The 15,945-nt window shown below is 46.5% G+C and overlaps 1 protein-coding gene across 1 annotated transcript in view; it reads left to right on the plus strand.

Moving 5' to 3' along the window:
• Positions 1–1,334: 1,334 nt before the first annotated feature.
• Positions 1,335–15,945, plus strand: part of Parp12 (poly(ADP-ribose) polymerase family member 12) — a 33,930-nt gene continuing 19,319 nt past the window's right edge. Inside the window, exons 1-4 of the mRNA XM_047559887.1 lie at positions 1,335–1,787; positions 5,384–5,519; positions 8,227–8,527; positions 10,543–10,644. Of these exons, the coding sequence (XP_047415843.1) occupies positions 1,402–1,787; positions 5,384–5,519; positions 8,227–8,527; positions 10,543–10,644 (925 nt within the window). The 5' untranslated portion in view covers positions 1,335–1,401. The remainder of the gene's footprint in view (positions 1,788–5,383; positions 5,520–8,226; positions 8,528–10,542; positions 10,645–15,945) is intronic.

The raw sequence follows: 15,945 nt of genomic DNA on the forward strand, positions 1-15,945 counted from the left end.
ATAGTAGTTATACTTTTTTTGTGGGGTGGTGCTGGGAATTCAACTTAGGGCCTCTGCTTCTCTACCACTGAGCTACATCCCTAGCCCCATTTATTTTTTTTACACTTTGGTGGTAATTTTACAATTCATGTAACAATGGTTCACACCCAACCTTTCTGTCCCTGTCTTCCCTTTTCCACTTTCCTAGTACCTATTATGGTCTACATCCTACAACCACAGCTTCCTCCATGCTGGAGAATATCCTGCTGCATACACACACAAATAGGGTCTCTTTTTGTTTCTTAGACATTTCTATATAGTGATTTTTTTCTCACTTAACACGGATATCCTAGGTCAACAGACTTGATGTATGCTTGATAAAGCTGTTAACCGCGTGCACTAGAGTCTGCCATATGATTCTCGGTGCCATCAAAATGCTCGAGGACGTGACTACCGTTCCTTTTACTTCTGGAAGATTCCCGGAAGGAAGACTGGGGTCAAGAATCACGCTCATTTTAAATTTCAACAACTACCCCCGCCCCACTACCCGGAGGACTTTTAACAACTCACACAGCAACACATGGGAGTCCTTTGCTCTGAAGGGCCTTGCAACTTTTTTCAGGCTTTATTTAGAAGGGGTGGGGAGAAACGGACTTGTTTTTTAAAGACCATAACCTTTTTTGTTTGAAATGTGGAATCCACTGCATGGATTCCAAGGGCTAAAGAAAAGGGGGCCCTTTGTAATTGGGAGCGATTGTTTCCACTTGTTCCGGGGGGTAGGACCCACATCCGCTGTCCTGTTGCTTTTCTGTGTGGCACTAGGGATTGAGCCCAGGGCCACACGCGCTGGGGAAGCGCTCCACCACGGCCACGTCCTGGCCCAGGCTGGCCTCGAACTTGAGATTCTCCTGCCTCAGCCTCCCGAGAGGCTGGGGTTACAGGCGTGCGCCACCGCGCCGCCCGTCGTCCCTGCTTCTGTTGGGCCGTCCAGGAAGCCGGGCCGTGGCCTGCGCGACGCCTGAACTCCTTTAACGAGCCGACAGGCCGACAGTCGTCCCCAGCGGCGCCGCCAACGCCAACGGGTCGCCGCGGGGCAGGATGGCGGAGGAGTGAGCCCGCCGCCAGGGTGAAGGCGTGAGGCTCGCAAGTGCGGCCCCGGCGGAAGGCGCTGCTACTCCCCGACGCCCCGGGACGCCCCCTGAGGGCCCTGGTTTTGAGCCCCCGAGGCTGCAGAAGGCGGGTCAGCGCCGAGCCGTCGCGGGCCCGCGGCGCCCAGCTGGGAGCGCTGAGGCGAGGCTGCCGGCCCAGCTGCGGCCCGGGGGCGTGGCGAGGCCGCACAGGTTCTGTTTTCCGCCGCCCGGCCCGCTTTCAGTTTCGCTTCCCGCCAGCCTCTCCACCCCGCGGGAGCAGCCGGGTCGGCCCATGTCGGTCGCCGCCGGCGTCGCGCCAGCCCGCGGTCCGACGGCCATGGCCCAGGCCGCCGCCGTCGTGGTGGGCGAAGTGACCCAGGTGCTGTGCGCGGCCGGGGGCGCCTTGGAGCTGCTGGAGCTGCGGCGCCGCTTGCGGACCAGCGTGGGCGCCGACGCGCTGGAGCGGCTGCTGCGGGAGCGCGGGCGCTTCGTGGTGGCGGCGCGGGCCGGCGCGGGCGGCGCGGTGGCGGCGGCCCCCGAGCGCGTGGTGCTGGCCGCCTCGCCGCTGCGCCTGTGCCGCGCGCACCACGGCCCCAAGCCCGGCTGCGCAGGGCTCTGCGCGCAGCTGCACCTCTGCAAGTTCATGGTCTGCGGCGCCTGCAAGTTCCCGAAGGCCGGGTAAGGCGCCGCGCGGGGCGGGCGGGAGCGGGCCGCGGGCGCCCGCTCACCCCCAGCGGGCCTGGGTTCGGGTGGGCGTCCCGTGGCCTCGCTGTCTTTGTTCACCACGGCGGGCCTCTGTTGAGCGCTGGGAGAGGGCCTCGGGGTCTGGTGGCGTCCTCCTCTCCCCACACGCACAAAACCCAGTGGCGTCCATGGAGCGCGGGGTCAGGAGGGACACCCTGGGTGCGGGGTGTGGGGTTGGGGAGAGAGGGTGTCCGCGCCAGTCTTCAGAGCTGCCTTGGAGGGCCAGGCAGTGGGAACCAGCCGTTGGAAACCACGCAACTCGCTACCCGCTTAGCCGCCCATGTCCCTCTCATTGTCCTCTTGATCCTTAGGGAACTGGTTCCTGGCCACCCTTCAGGAGTCCTTGTTACGGGGAACACCCCTCCCAGCCGAGGCTCATCTGGTTGCCGCCTTCTGCCTTGAAGGCCCTTCCTGCTCTGTCCTGTTAATGCCTCGGACCTCAACTCAAAGATCACTTCCTTTGGAGCTCTTTCCCCTTGTTTATCACATCTTAATGCCCAGTCTCTTCACCCCGGAGAATATAAATGCTGTAAGGACAAAGACCCTAGCCGTCTTGTCCTGGCTGGCTGTCTGCTCAGCACCTAGCACCCACCCGTGCTCTGCCCATGGCAGGTGGTCGGTGAGTTGTGTGGAATGGAGGTTTATGCAAAAAGAATTGGGACCTCACCCCATCAAGAGGCAGGAGAGAGCAGGCACGGAGTTTGCATTTTAGAAGAGGTCTTAGGTGATGGTGAGAATGTTGATTTACAGGAAGACATCAGGAGGACCTGCTTGGAAGCTAGCCCAGTTATCTAGAATTATTTCCTCCCTTCTTTTGTCCTTCCTTACTCTCACTCTTTTGTCTTCACAGCAGTAGACGTATTTCTTACTCATGTCAGGTCTAATAGTCTGGGGCAGGGACCTTGATCCATGCTGTCATTCAGGGACCCAGGCTGACAGACCTAGACTCTGCCCTCCTCAGTACTTGGCACTTGGGGCCATTCTAGGTATCAAGTTGAAAAGGTAGATGGAAAAGATGAACATGGGACACTTTCATGGACCAGGTCTAGAAGTTGTAGACTCCCACAGACTAGAAGCTGTCTCAGGACCCTACCTAGATACAAGAGTGCTAGGGAATGTCTCCAACTACCCAGAAGTATCCAGATTAGAGTACTTCTGGGGTATTCTAATATTCCAAGGGATACATATGTGAGAAATTTGGGGAAGTTTAGGAGTTGGTGAGTGTGGAGAGAGGCTATGGAGAACTGACCACTCTTGGGTTTCTGTTCCTACTGTGAACTGAGAGAGCAGAGGAGGGCTTTAGTTCTATGTGAAACTTGGGAAGAAGGCTGGGCTGCCCATGATGCTGATATGGAAGATTTTGGGTGATGAGTGATATGGCTTCAGTCCCAGGAGTGGATCAGATTTGGGGAGGAGCCTGAAAGAGCCTGAAGCATGTAAAGAGGCAGAGGGTGGAACCCTGGGAAATCTGCCCTGCAGGGATGAGGCACCTCAGGAGAACCTAGAGCGGTAGCCCAGATGAAGACCCACAATGAGTCGTGTCTGGAAGGGGCCAGTGATGGGGATCACTGACCAATCTTTAATTGTGTAATTGGTAGAATAAAGATGACTTTTCCATTATGCTAGTTCCTAAAATTTAGAGTCATATTTTCCTTGTCTTGGAAATCTGGACATCTGATGTTTATTGGCCTGAACGACTTGAGTCTTTTCTTCATTCTTCACCTTTCTCATTTCCCTCATTGACATAAGGAAGTTTCTTGAACCATCCTTCTCTGACTCATTCAAGGAAGAGTGGTGTGGTTGGCTACACTTTGTTTTCCCTGTGATTTGTCTTCCTGGTCACAAGATCAGGTCGGTGGGAAACGGACCATCAGTCCTGCTGCAGAGTTGAGGAGTTCTGGTCCCTCATTCCCAATCCTGTACTCAGGAGGTGGGGGTCAAGAGCACAGTCACAAGAAGTAGTTCACCTTGACTCAACATAGCTCTGCTCCTTGCCTGGTGACCTTGGGCAAGTGGCTTTACAACTGAGCCTCAGTTCTCTCGTCTGTGAAATGGGGATGATAATATTACTCATCTCACAGGCATGTTGAGAACTGAGTTAACTCATGAAACATTTAGGCAGTCCCTGGTATATGGTAGATACTCAGTAAGTTTTAGTTGTTGTCATTGTCATCATTAATCATCATCATTAACAATCATCAGGCTCTGGCAGCACCAACTATTTGTCTCTCTACCTGTGATGTTCTGCCTTTCTCTCCTTGCCTGGTTCTTCCTTGCCCTTCCCATGTTTATCTGAAGGCTTTATACCTTTCAGCACCCTCTTGTGATTCTTCCCCAATCCTCTTCCCTTCTTAGACTGGGATGCTTCTTCCCTCTGTGCTGCTGTGTTCTCACTGCATCTGACCTTGCACTTTCCACTCTGTATTGACGTCATCTGTTTCTGTTGCCTTCACTGAAAAGGAGAAGAAAGGAGTCAAGAATGACCTCAAGATTTTGGTGCATGTGGTTGGAAGAGGGTCGTTGCCTTTGACTGAGATGGAGGAGACAGTGGGAGGTACAGGTTCTGGGGGAGATCAGGGGATTGGTGTTCTTTTGAGGTGCTTATTATAAGCACAGCCTATGAGGAATGGCAGTGTCTGGATTGAACAAACGCTATCTGCCTGACTCTTCCTGGTCCTGGTGACCCAGGCCATCATTTGAAGGTTTATCTTTGGATCCTCGAGATGGGGTACCTTTGGATCCTCACCCAGTTCATGCTCATCGGATGTGTGAGGATTGAAAGTATGGAGGAGGAGAGGTGAAAAAAGGGCTGGGCTCAGGTAGTGTGTGTGTGTGTGTGTGTATGTGTGTGTGTATGTGTGTATGCACACGTTGCCTTAAGGCACCCTGACCATTTATTCAACACGTGTTTAAAAGTGCTTAATGATAGCCAGTGTGCTGTGAGGCCTCTTTGGATGTTGAGCCCGTCATTCATCATTCATATTGAATGTCCTTGGGAGTTGTCCTGGGCCTCAGACATTGCTTAATCTTTTTCTTGGTAAATAAACATTGTTTTTATTACATAGACATGCTGGTTTTCCTTTGGTGCTTGTAAAGCACTGTCTGGAAGTGTTCCTGAAAAATGGCCACGAAGACTGATTTCACCGGTTGTGTTAAGTGTGCCAGGCTGCTGTAACAAAATGCCATATACTGGGTGGCTTAACCAATTGAAATTTATTTTCTCACAATTCTGCAATAAGATGTTGCAGGATTGGTTTCTTCAGAGGCTGCTTTCCTTGGCTACCTTCTCACCATGTCTTCACATGGTCTTTTCTCTATGTATGTCTGTGTCCTATCTTTTCTAAAGACATCAGTTATACTGGATTAGGGTCCACTCTAATGACCTCATTTTAATTTAATTACTTCTTTTAAGACCCTGTCTCTGAATGCAGTCACATTCTGAGGTTCTAGGAGTTAGGACTCCAACGTAAGAATTTGGGTTGGAGGTGGAGACAAAGTAGCTTGTAACACCATCTCTGCTTCCTTTGCAGGAAGAACTGTAGAAATGGTCACAGCTTGACAACCGATCACAACCTGAGCGTGCTGAGATCTCATGGCGTCGACCACCTCACCTATAGTGAGCTGTGCCAACTCTTGTTTCAGAATGACCCCTGGCTTTTGCCTGAAGTGAGTGCCAGTTGGGGAAGAGGTCCCTGAGTGGAATATGGAAAAGACTAGATGACTGGAAAATAAGGAAATATAATGGTTGAAGAGAGGCCAACTGCATCATGAAGACCTGGATTTAATTTCCACTTCTGCTGATTTCTAGACCTGTGACCTTGGGCCAGTCTCTACCTCTTGAAACCTTTTATTCTTTATCATTTGGGCTATTGCGTCACTTGCAGGGCTTCATGAGGTTGGGGAGGTCTGTTTGGCCAGTACCTCCAGTAAGTGTTACTTACGTAGAGCTGAGAGGAATGAGAGGTACCAGCAGCTCATTCCTGTGTAGCAGGAGTTGGGACCTGCTGCTGGGTATCGCTGGACCCAGTTGGTCTGTGGAGAAGCCTTCCATAGCTGCTGACAGCCAAGGATGCTCTCTGTACTCACTGCACCCAGTAAATTTAAAAAATAAGCTGATGTGAATTCTCAGATTGAGTAAAGCTCCCTGCACTGGTTCTGTAACAGTTGGTGGGTGGGGATTAGAAGTATGAGAAATTAATTGGGGTAGGGAGCAAGAGAGGGTGGGGAAGAACTTTCGGACAGCGGTGAGGCAGGTCTAACATTCATGGCAGGAGACGGGAAAAGGGGTTGGGTAGGAAGACTGACTGCAGCGGGGTTCCAGGAAAGGATCCACCAGGCCCTCAGGCAGCACTGGAGCTATGGTGGCTGTAAGAGCTGTCCTGTGATTCACTGGATGGGTTCTGCTTTAGGATTAGTGTGTGCCATCGTAGGCTGGGCAAGGCCCCTGGCATGAACAAGGCAGTGGCTCTAGAGTAGAGCTGGGCGTTGAGTTTTGTGTATGCTGCAGGAGATCTGAGTGCTACCCACTCCTATGGCCAACACAGGTTACATGGGATGCTTTGGTGCTATTCCTGATTTGATGGAACAAAGATTGGCATATTTTAATGAAAATGCTTCCATATTCAATAAGAGTTACCCATCTGAAAAGGTGCTATCATAGCATTGTGACTAGCACATAATAGATGTTAACTTTTTTCTTTTGTGTTTTGAAAATTAATGTTGATTACATTCAGCTAACCTTTCTGAATATCCTCTGTGGGTTAGGCATGGAGATCAGGAGATAAAAGGTTCTGCCCTGCCCTTCCAGGAGATACCTTGAATGGTGAGACAGGTGGGGTGCACAAGGCTTTGTTTGAGATACTCTCAAAGAGCCTGTGTACTGGAGTCTGGGCACTGGGAAAGGCATCCTGAAACAGAAGATACCTACTGATTGCTGAAGGATGAGTGAGGGGAAGGGAGGGACTGGGAGGCAGGTTTGGGGAGAGGAGCTATGTTCTCTGAGACTGTTGTCTGTGCCCTAGAGGGGAGGGAGCCGGCACAGTCAGGGGCATGTGGCTCAGTGTGACCAGAATGTGGGGCAGAGGAGGGGGAAGAAGGAGAAATGGGTGGACAGAGGCTCCTTGATGCAGGCATTTTGTAGGCTGGGAAGGAGTGTGTGGCATTGTGGTTGGAGAGTGGACATTAACATTTGGGAGACGTCATCTTGTCTGTAGTGTGAACAGTGAATCAGAAGAAGGCAGGCAGATGGTGACCAGTGAATGACAAGTTATGTAGCCCTTGTCTGCCTGGGTGGCAGGTTGCCTGAGAACACCCTGCCAGCAATGGGAGCTGAGACCTGAACCCAGATGTAATGTGGCTGTCCTGCCAGGACTTCTGCTGTTGATCTAGTCCCTTACCAGATGACCAGCTGGGGGTGCCCACCCATGAATCAGCCACCTACCACGTGTAGGCATCATATTGGCCCTTCCGTGTTTCCTATTTAGTCCTCACAACAACCCTGTGATGTAGGTGGCACTCTTGCTGTCTTAGGGATCACAAAATGAAATTCCAGAGCTGATGAGTGGCTGGCCCAAAGTCAGCAGCTTGTAAGTGGCAGAATGGTTCTTAGAACCCAGCCGTCTGGCCTTTTCCCTCGGGGCTTTCATCCTCAGAGTGAGGGACCTTGCTGATGGTAGCTTGGGTTCCATAGTCCTCTGGGGTATTCCAACAGCTTGTGAAATGTAATGCTTGTGAATTGAGTCGGGGGGGTCCTTGGTGGTCTCTGGCCTGGTTCCCATTCTCAGGAATTTGGAATGTGGAGAGGGAGAAGTTGATTGAAGTTCAAGTAGCAGGTTTGCCAACAACCCAGTTCAACAAAGGTGCTGTGGATAGCTGTGTGATCGGGGCCAGCTGTTGAACTCCTGGGAGTCTGTCAGCGCTCTTGAGAAGTGGAGGAGTGGTATTTGACCTTCTCTAAGATGTTTCAACCCTCAGAGCCTCTCTTACCCTGAAGTGTAGAAAGGAGAGTTGGCAGAGACTGGGGCCTGGGAGGGGAAAGTTGGCGAAGCTCTGTGTTGAGTGTAGGTGGGCTGGTAGTCATTGGAAGGCTGCCACTGGTCCCACATAAAATGCTGCCCCCGTGAAGGGAGCACTTCTGCTAGAAGGTTTTGGATCCTCCCAGTGGAGGAGCTGTTTCCAGGCAATCTGCTTTCTGCCTGGTTCCTGTTTTAGCTGAGGGCATGTACTGGCAGCCATCAACTTGAATGAGGGATGGTTTCCTATTTGTGGACTCTCACCTTGGCTCCAAGGTCCCTTATCACGCTACCTGGTGGGTGGGGAGGTGTGTGGTTGGAGGCCTTCTTGGACTCATGTCTTTTTCTCTCTCTGTCAACAGATCTGCCTACATTACAACAAAGGAGATGGACCCTTTGGCTCTTGTTCCTTTCAGAAGCAATGTGTCAAACTCCATATCTGCCAGTACTTTTTACAGGGGGAGTGCAAGTTTGGTGACAGCTGTAAGAGGTCCCATGATTTCTCTCATTCTGAGAATCTGGAGAAATTGGAGAAATTGGGCATGAGCTCCGACCTGGTGAACAGGCTGCCTTCCATTTACAGAAATGCATATGATATCAAGAACAGGAGCTCTGCCCCCAACAAAGGGCACCCTCCTCCTGCAGGCCCTCAGGGGACTTCTGGTAAGGCTGGTGGCAAGTGCTACAGGCCCTTGGATGGGGGTCCTGGATTCCATTTAGCCAGTAAATAGAATGTGTGGCTGGACTGAATCTGGCCTTCTTTGGGGAAAATGGAGTTGCTGATACTTTCCTAGGGGTGGTTGTGAGGACAAGTTGAAATCATAGACATGGTCAAACAAAGTGTTCTAGGCAATGTAAGTTAACATCAGTGGGACTGAATTCTAGAAGGGGCTGTTTTGCATTGAAGTGGGAGCCTCAGCTCTTCCCTCTATGTAGTCTTCTGTGTCCTGCGTCCTGGAGAGCTGGCCTTTCAGAGAGGGACCCCAGAGTAAGAATGCCATGCTCACAGCTTTAGGGACATCCTTTGCATTGTATTCTGTTTTGATCTTACAAAATGAGTGAAAGAAGCACATTTTAACTTTGGCCTTGGCACCTAGACAGTGCCCAACCCACAGTGATTATTCAATAAATGTATGTGCAAGTATACTTATTTTTTTAAAGGAATGTCAGATGTAGTGACAGGTAAATAGGGAAATTTTGAAAAGTTTTTTTTTTTTTTTTAATTTTGAGATGGATTCTTTTTATGCTGAGATTTGAGGCCGGCCTATACAGAGATGATCAAAATGTAAGTGAAAAAAATTTAAAGAACATGCTGCCCAGGCTGACCTTGAATTTCTGGGATCAAGTGATCCTTCTGCCTCAGTCATTCTAGTAACTGGGACTATAGGTCTATGCCTCCATTTTGTATTTAGTAAGTATATTTTGAGTACCTGTTATGTGACAGATGAATAATGAGTCCCTCAGGGAGCTTAGGATACATTGGTGTCCTTTAGGTTTTGCTATAGAGACTGTCGACTGGCTATGCTTTGTTCTCCATTCTTTCACTTAGCAACTTAGAGTCTTTGAGGGCTTACCATGTGCTGGACTCTGTCCTGGGCTCTGCTTATATCTTAGTGCATATGAGACATGCCTCCCCTCAGAGCACATAATCAGACCCATTGATTGAGCTATAAAGTAATTATGCTTTTAATAGGTCACTTCCTAAAATACCAAGTGAGCGCTTGGACTACCAGCGAACACTCACCACTCTAATCTGATTTTTCTCTTTAAACAATTGTTTTTGCTGTATCTGTTTTTCCTTTACATTTTCTTTTATGTTTTGTTAAGCTCGTACAACTTTAGGAAGCCCAGAAATAGTCAGGTTTTGCTTTAAATGAATGTTTAAGAGTGTCCATTGGATTATGACTTTGCTAGAAAGGGAGGGGAGGATACATAACTGGTCCCAAGAGCAGTCACCACCCTGGGGAAGAGAAGGAGGTGGCCTTCTGGGCCTAGATTTTGAGGCCCAGCCTGTGGAATATCTCGGGGTCTTACAACGAGAAAAGGGAATATGAATAACAAAGTGACAAGTGATACCAAACAGGGAGAGGTCACAAATGAATTTTGTATGCTTATTTAGGGGTAAGTGGGTAGTGGTAAATGTAATAGATAAAGACTCACTGGAGTGGTACTAGGAAAGGTAAACTCTGAAAACACTTGCTTACCCTTTTTATATTAAGAACCTTTTAATTAACAAAATTAATTTAAGAGGTTTCATTTGTAGGTGTAAACTTTCCATATATTTTCATATTCTTGGTTATTAATACCCAATTCTAAGAGTTCATTAGTAAGTATTTGTTATATAAAATCAAACCTTGTTTTTAGAAAGTAGTCCTCCATTTGTTCTCTCCTTGTGACTTGGGCAGATAGTTAGAGTTGAGAAAAGAGCCCTCTGGGGTGTCCTTGGTTTGGTAAGCAGCAATGTGGCCTTGGCTCCTGGCTTCTCCCTGAAAAGCAGAGTTCCTACCTGTGAGTCTGGTGTGCTTTCATCCCTAACAGGATAGGTTCTGTCAACTTGCCTGGTCTGTTTCGGTTTTGTGCTGAGAAATGAATGAGTTCTCTTTTTTCCCCTTTGTACCTTAACTACTGTAACTCTACATCTCTGGAAAGTGACACATCTTTGTGGTGTTTCTTTGTAGAAAGAAGAGACAGTTCAGGTTCTGTGTCCCCGAACACTCCTACACAGGAGGAGAGTGATCAGATCTGCTTGTACCATATTCGGAAAAGTTGTAGCTTTCAAGGTAAGCTGGAGGAGGGCCTTTCCTCCCTCTCTTGGGAGGGGTGACTGCTTCTTTGTTCCTCGAGAGAGGAGGGGGGCCTGGCACTTTGGCCAAACCAATTCTAAAGCTGTTTTGTTGGGGTGTTGAGGATGGCAGGAATTCTTGGAATTCCTAAAAATGAGACTGTAGATGAGTTTTAGAAACATAACAGTTTGGATCTCTAAGCAAATAAATGCCTAATGTTGACCCTTGATCAACTTGGCACAGGGCCATAGACCTGCTTGAGACAGAAATGCTTAGTTCTTTGTGAACTCCAAGGTAAGTGTCACTTCTAAAGAATAACAATAGGTCTACGGGAGCATTAGAAACTGGAAGAGAACTCTCTGGAAGAGAAGAGACACATTAATTCTTGGATTACATAAGTTAGCTGTGTCCTCTGTATTGATCCAGTGAACCCCTTAGTCCCTCTTTTATCAGAAGTAGCACTGTGTGTGTGTGTGTGTGTGTGTGTGTGTGTATGTGTATATGTGTGTATTTTCACTAAACTTTTGTTTTCTTTATAACTGCTAACCTGGCCTTCGACTGAAGCAAACTTTCTTCTCAAGTTCAGTGATTCCCCTTTAAAAGCAACCACCAAAACTTCTTGTTTCATTTTCAGTCTTTAAAAGTAACCCAAGCGATTTCACTTTGTGAAAGAGTCAGATAATACAGAGTAAAGCAGGAAGTTCTTCTTCATCCCTCCCCAAAGGTAAACACTTACTGTGTGGTCGTGATATTTGTTTTACATATTTTTAAACAGATGGGAGCTTGTGAAAACATGCTATTCAATCTGCATCTTTATGTAATGGTGTGTTTGGAGATTTTTTTTTTTTTCCATGTTAGCATGTGTAAGTCCACCTCATTTTTAAAGCAGCTGTCTAGTATTCAATTGGTGATGTTCCATTAAGCTTGCAAGTATACATGTGTCTTTTCATAGATTGATTCTTAACACTCGGTCAAAGAGTGCTATATATATGTATATATTTATATTTTAAAATCAAATTTGTTAAGATATAATTTACACATAAAATGCATGAACTTAAAATATATAGTTCTGAGTTTTAATAAATGTATATGATACCATCAATATAATTAGCATATGGAATAGTTCCTTCACTCCAAAATGCCCCTTTATATTTAATCCTTACCCTACAATTTACCAACTCTACAAATTCTTGATCTAATGTTTAACACTGTAGGTTAGATTTGCCTTTTCTAGAATTTCATGTGAATGAAATCATTTAGTATGTATTCTCTATATTTTCTTGTGCCTGGCTTCTCTCCCTCTCATCATGTTTTTGGGAATTAGCATGCTGTCTTATTTAGTAGTTTATTCCTTTTTACTGCTGAGTAGTAGTCCATTACATGGATTGACTGCAGTTTGCTTATCCATTCATATGTTGGTGAACATTTGGGTTGTTTCCAGTTTTTGACTTTTATAAATAAAACTATAAGTATTCATGTGTAATTTATCATATAAATTATTGTCATTTCTCTTGGGTAAAGACCTAGAAGTGGAAATTACTGGGTTATGATGCATGCTTAACCTTAAAAGAAACTGACAAATTGGCTTCCAAAATGGATATAGTATTTTACATTCCCAACAGCAATGTATAAAAGTTCTAGTTGCTCTACCTCTTTGCCAATACTTGGTATTAATAGTGTTAAATTTCAGCCTAGAAGTGAATAGTGGGTCTCATTGTGGTTTTAATTTGCATCTCTCTGGTGATTAATGGTGGTTAACATTTATTTTCATATGCTGGTTGGACAGTTTTGTATTTTCTATGAAATACCTGTCAAATCTTCTGTATTTTTTGTGTTTTATGAAAATAGTGAGCTGCTGGGGTCGTGGCTCAGTGGTAGAGCGCTTGCCTAGCATGTGTGAAGCACTGGGTTCGAGTCTCAGCACCGCATATAAATAAACGAATAAAATAAAGGTCTGTCAACAACCAAAAAAAAAAAAGAAAATAGCGAATATGTCACAAACCACACAATTCACCCATTTAGTAGTTTTTAGTTTAGTAACAGAATTGTGCAACCATTATCAGTCAGTATCAGGACATTTTCATTACCTCTAAAAATCCATACCATTTAGTATTCCTTCCCCCAGCTCCTGGCAACTACAGATTTATGTCTGTCTCTATGTATTTGCCTGGATATTTCATATACATGGAATCATACAATATTGATCTTTTGTGACTATTTTGCCTTTTTTATTGAGTCATTTAATCTCTCATTATTGAGTTGGAAGAGTTTTTTATATTATGTATGTTGAAAATCCATTCTCTCAGTCTCTTTCATGTTCATTTTCTTTGTCTTTTCAAGAATCGGTATTTTGACACTAATGTTCATTTAATATAATGTCCATTTTAATGCCTTTTTTGTTTTTTTTTGTAATCTTAAATATTTGTGTAAGACAAATATTCTCCTGTGTTTTATTTTTTCCTAGAAATCGTAAAGGTATAAGCTTTATGTTTATGTGTGACTGTTAATGCCTGTCTGTTTGATAGTTATTTCCCTGGGTATTACTTCTCCTGGGTGGGCTTGCTGCCCCTTGCCACTATTTTCCCTTATGTGTTTGGTCATTCTTGCCTGGCTGTCTTATTGTACTTGACAAATCCATTTGTGTGTCTTTCTGGTTGATTCCAGGGAACTGATTGTGATTCCATCACAGAGGCTTTGTCTCAGTAATGTGTGTGTGTCCTGCTGTGGGGTGGGCTGCTGGCACGTAGCCAGGGACTTGAGGAGACTCGGTGGCCATCTCAGGTGCTTTTCTCTCTCTGCAGCCTGATGTCCACACTTGCACGTTCACCTAGGAATCAGACTGCATGTTTGGGCAGTCCAAGCAAGTTGAATGGGGGAGTCCCACTCCAGCGGCTCCCCTCATTTGCATTGTGATGGGTCTAAGAGTTTCATCTGATCCTAAGTCTATGAAGTCTCTGAATCGTCTGTGTAGTTTGCTGAGTTTTTCTCTTTTTATATTAGTTTGGTTCTGTCTGCTGCATAGTTTAGGAATTCTTTAAAAAAAAAATTTTTTTTTTGTAGTTGTAGATGGGCAGTATGCCTTTTATTTTATTTTATTTTTTGTGTGGTGCTAAGGATTGAACCCAGTACCTCACACATGCTAGGCAAGTGCTTTGCCACTGACCTACAGCCCCAGCCCTAGTTCAGGGATTCTTAAACAAGTGTGGTCTTTTGATGGTACTTTTTTTTGTTTTCCTGGGCTTTTGGGTTGGTTCTTCTATCTGGCCTGTCATTTTAAGGGATGTAGGGAGGTAAATGTGAATGCTTTGCCTGCCCAATTGATTTGATTTCTGAGACTCACCTTCTAGAAAGCCTAGACTCTGGAATGCTCCAGTGAGGTGGGGGATATTAGAAGGAGGGAAAGAAAGCAGAGAAAGGGGACAGAGGATCAGGGAAGATGAGAACAAGGGAAAGGGACCTGTACCTTTTACCTCTGTGCCAGAACTCTCACCAGCCATTTGGTTGCAGTGACAATTCCCGGGTACCTTCCAGCTATGAGCAGTGTGGCCTTCATGCTTGCTTCTGAGTCTGCTGTTTGACCACAGTGCTTTCCCCAGGTCCCTGGGTCCTTCTGGAGGAAATGTCCGTCTGCTGGGTCATGGCAGGGTGCACCTTCCTGAGGGGGTGCTTTCTCATGGGGAGCTTTGCTTCAGGCTGCTCAGGATTCACCTATGCCTAGAATTTGTAGATGCAGCTTCTCAATATTGGGGTGTAGGGCTGGGGGTATGGCTCAGTTGGTAGAGTGCTTGCCTTGCATGCACAAGGCCCTGGGTTCAATCCCCAGCACCACTAAAAAAAAAAAAAAAAAAAAATATATATATATATATATATATATATATATATATATATATATATATATAGGTGTTCTGGGGAGGCCTCTCTGTTCTCGTCCCTGATCGTTTCCCTTTGTCCCCTTCAGGGAGGGAACAGGAACTCTTCCTTGATCATGACCTCTGCACCATAGCCTGGCCTTATCACTCCTGACTCAGCCCTTTATTACCCATCGTGTGTGCTCCTTGTCAAGAGTCTAAGAGGTCACTTGGCCTGGTGTGACCTATCCATGCTCAAACTCTGGATGAGTTAGGGGATCTAAAGTGCCTGAAGTCATGTGTCCCTCTTTGTTGAGCTCAGAGGTGTCCTCATGTGGGCACCAGCAGCTTGTCCCTTGAGCCCTCTGTTTAGTGTTATTTTTTGCCCTGTCTGTCTAGCCCAGGCCTGGTCTTTGATAAGCCCTCATAACATCCCCGTGCTCCTCCGTGGTCCCCGCCCCAGCCTCCGCCTCTGTAGTGCCTTTCTGTAGCAGACTCTGGGAAGGAACTGGCATTGAGTGTGCCTGAAGGAATGCATATGAATTTAGAAAATGCTGATTTTTTTCAAGTGTCAAATCAGCCAAACTTCATTAGTATTATTTTGAAATATGAATAAAAAATGTACAAAGGACAGTACAAACTCTTCTTCACACCTGTTTTCCTTTGCTCCCAGGCCTTTCCCAAGAAACAACAATAATAACTCAGTCTTTAAATATCCATTCACATGTGTACAAGTGTATGTCTATTCAGTTTTGTTCTTACACAGGTACACTAGCCGACTTTTGCCTTTTTTCCTTAACTGGATATTTAACTTTTTGGAATATATTCTCCTGGTTCAAAATTTGAAATATACAAATATGACAAATCTTTCCTTATAACTTTTTCTGTGGTCACCCAGTTCTCCTCTGCAAGAAATAACGTCTACATAAGTGTATTTAGTCAAGAGTATCTCTGATCTTTCCCATTTTCTACCTGGATGCGTTCTGCACGGCGTTGTCTCTTTCTACCTATAGCATATATCTTGGCGGTAGCTCCGTGTCAGAGTGCAGCAGCCTCCTGTTCTTTCCTATTCTCCTTCCACGTTCTCTCCAGTGACCTTCTGTAGCTGTCACAGAATCTCTCAGAGGCTGTTAAAAGGCAGAGAGAAGGTGGAGGCTATGTTCCAGTGGCAGGGCTGGTTAGAGCAAAGGTTAGGCAGCATGTCCTCAGAGTGACAAGGCAGAGATGTGGCTGCCTAGGAGCCCAGGGATGGTGGAGGGGAGGAACATGAATATTGGTAGGGCAGAGCAGTGAGTAGGAAGACCTGTGGTGTATGGAGGTGGGGTTGAGGGAGGGGGAAGTCTGCTGGCAGCCAGAAGTTAACTGAGCAGCTGGAACTGCACTGCTTGGCTACCACCTGTTGAACCTGTTGCGGTTAGAGTGGGTTTATGGTAGAGGTGAATCTGACTTT

Source organism: Sciurus carolinensis, chromosome 8, assembly GCF_902686445.1.
Source record: "Sciurus carolinensis chromosome 8, mSciCar1.2, whole genome shotgun sequence".
NCBI lineage: Eukaryota > Metazoa > Chordata > Mammalia > Rodentia > Sciuridae > Sciurus > Sciurus carolinensis.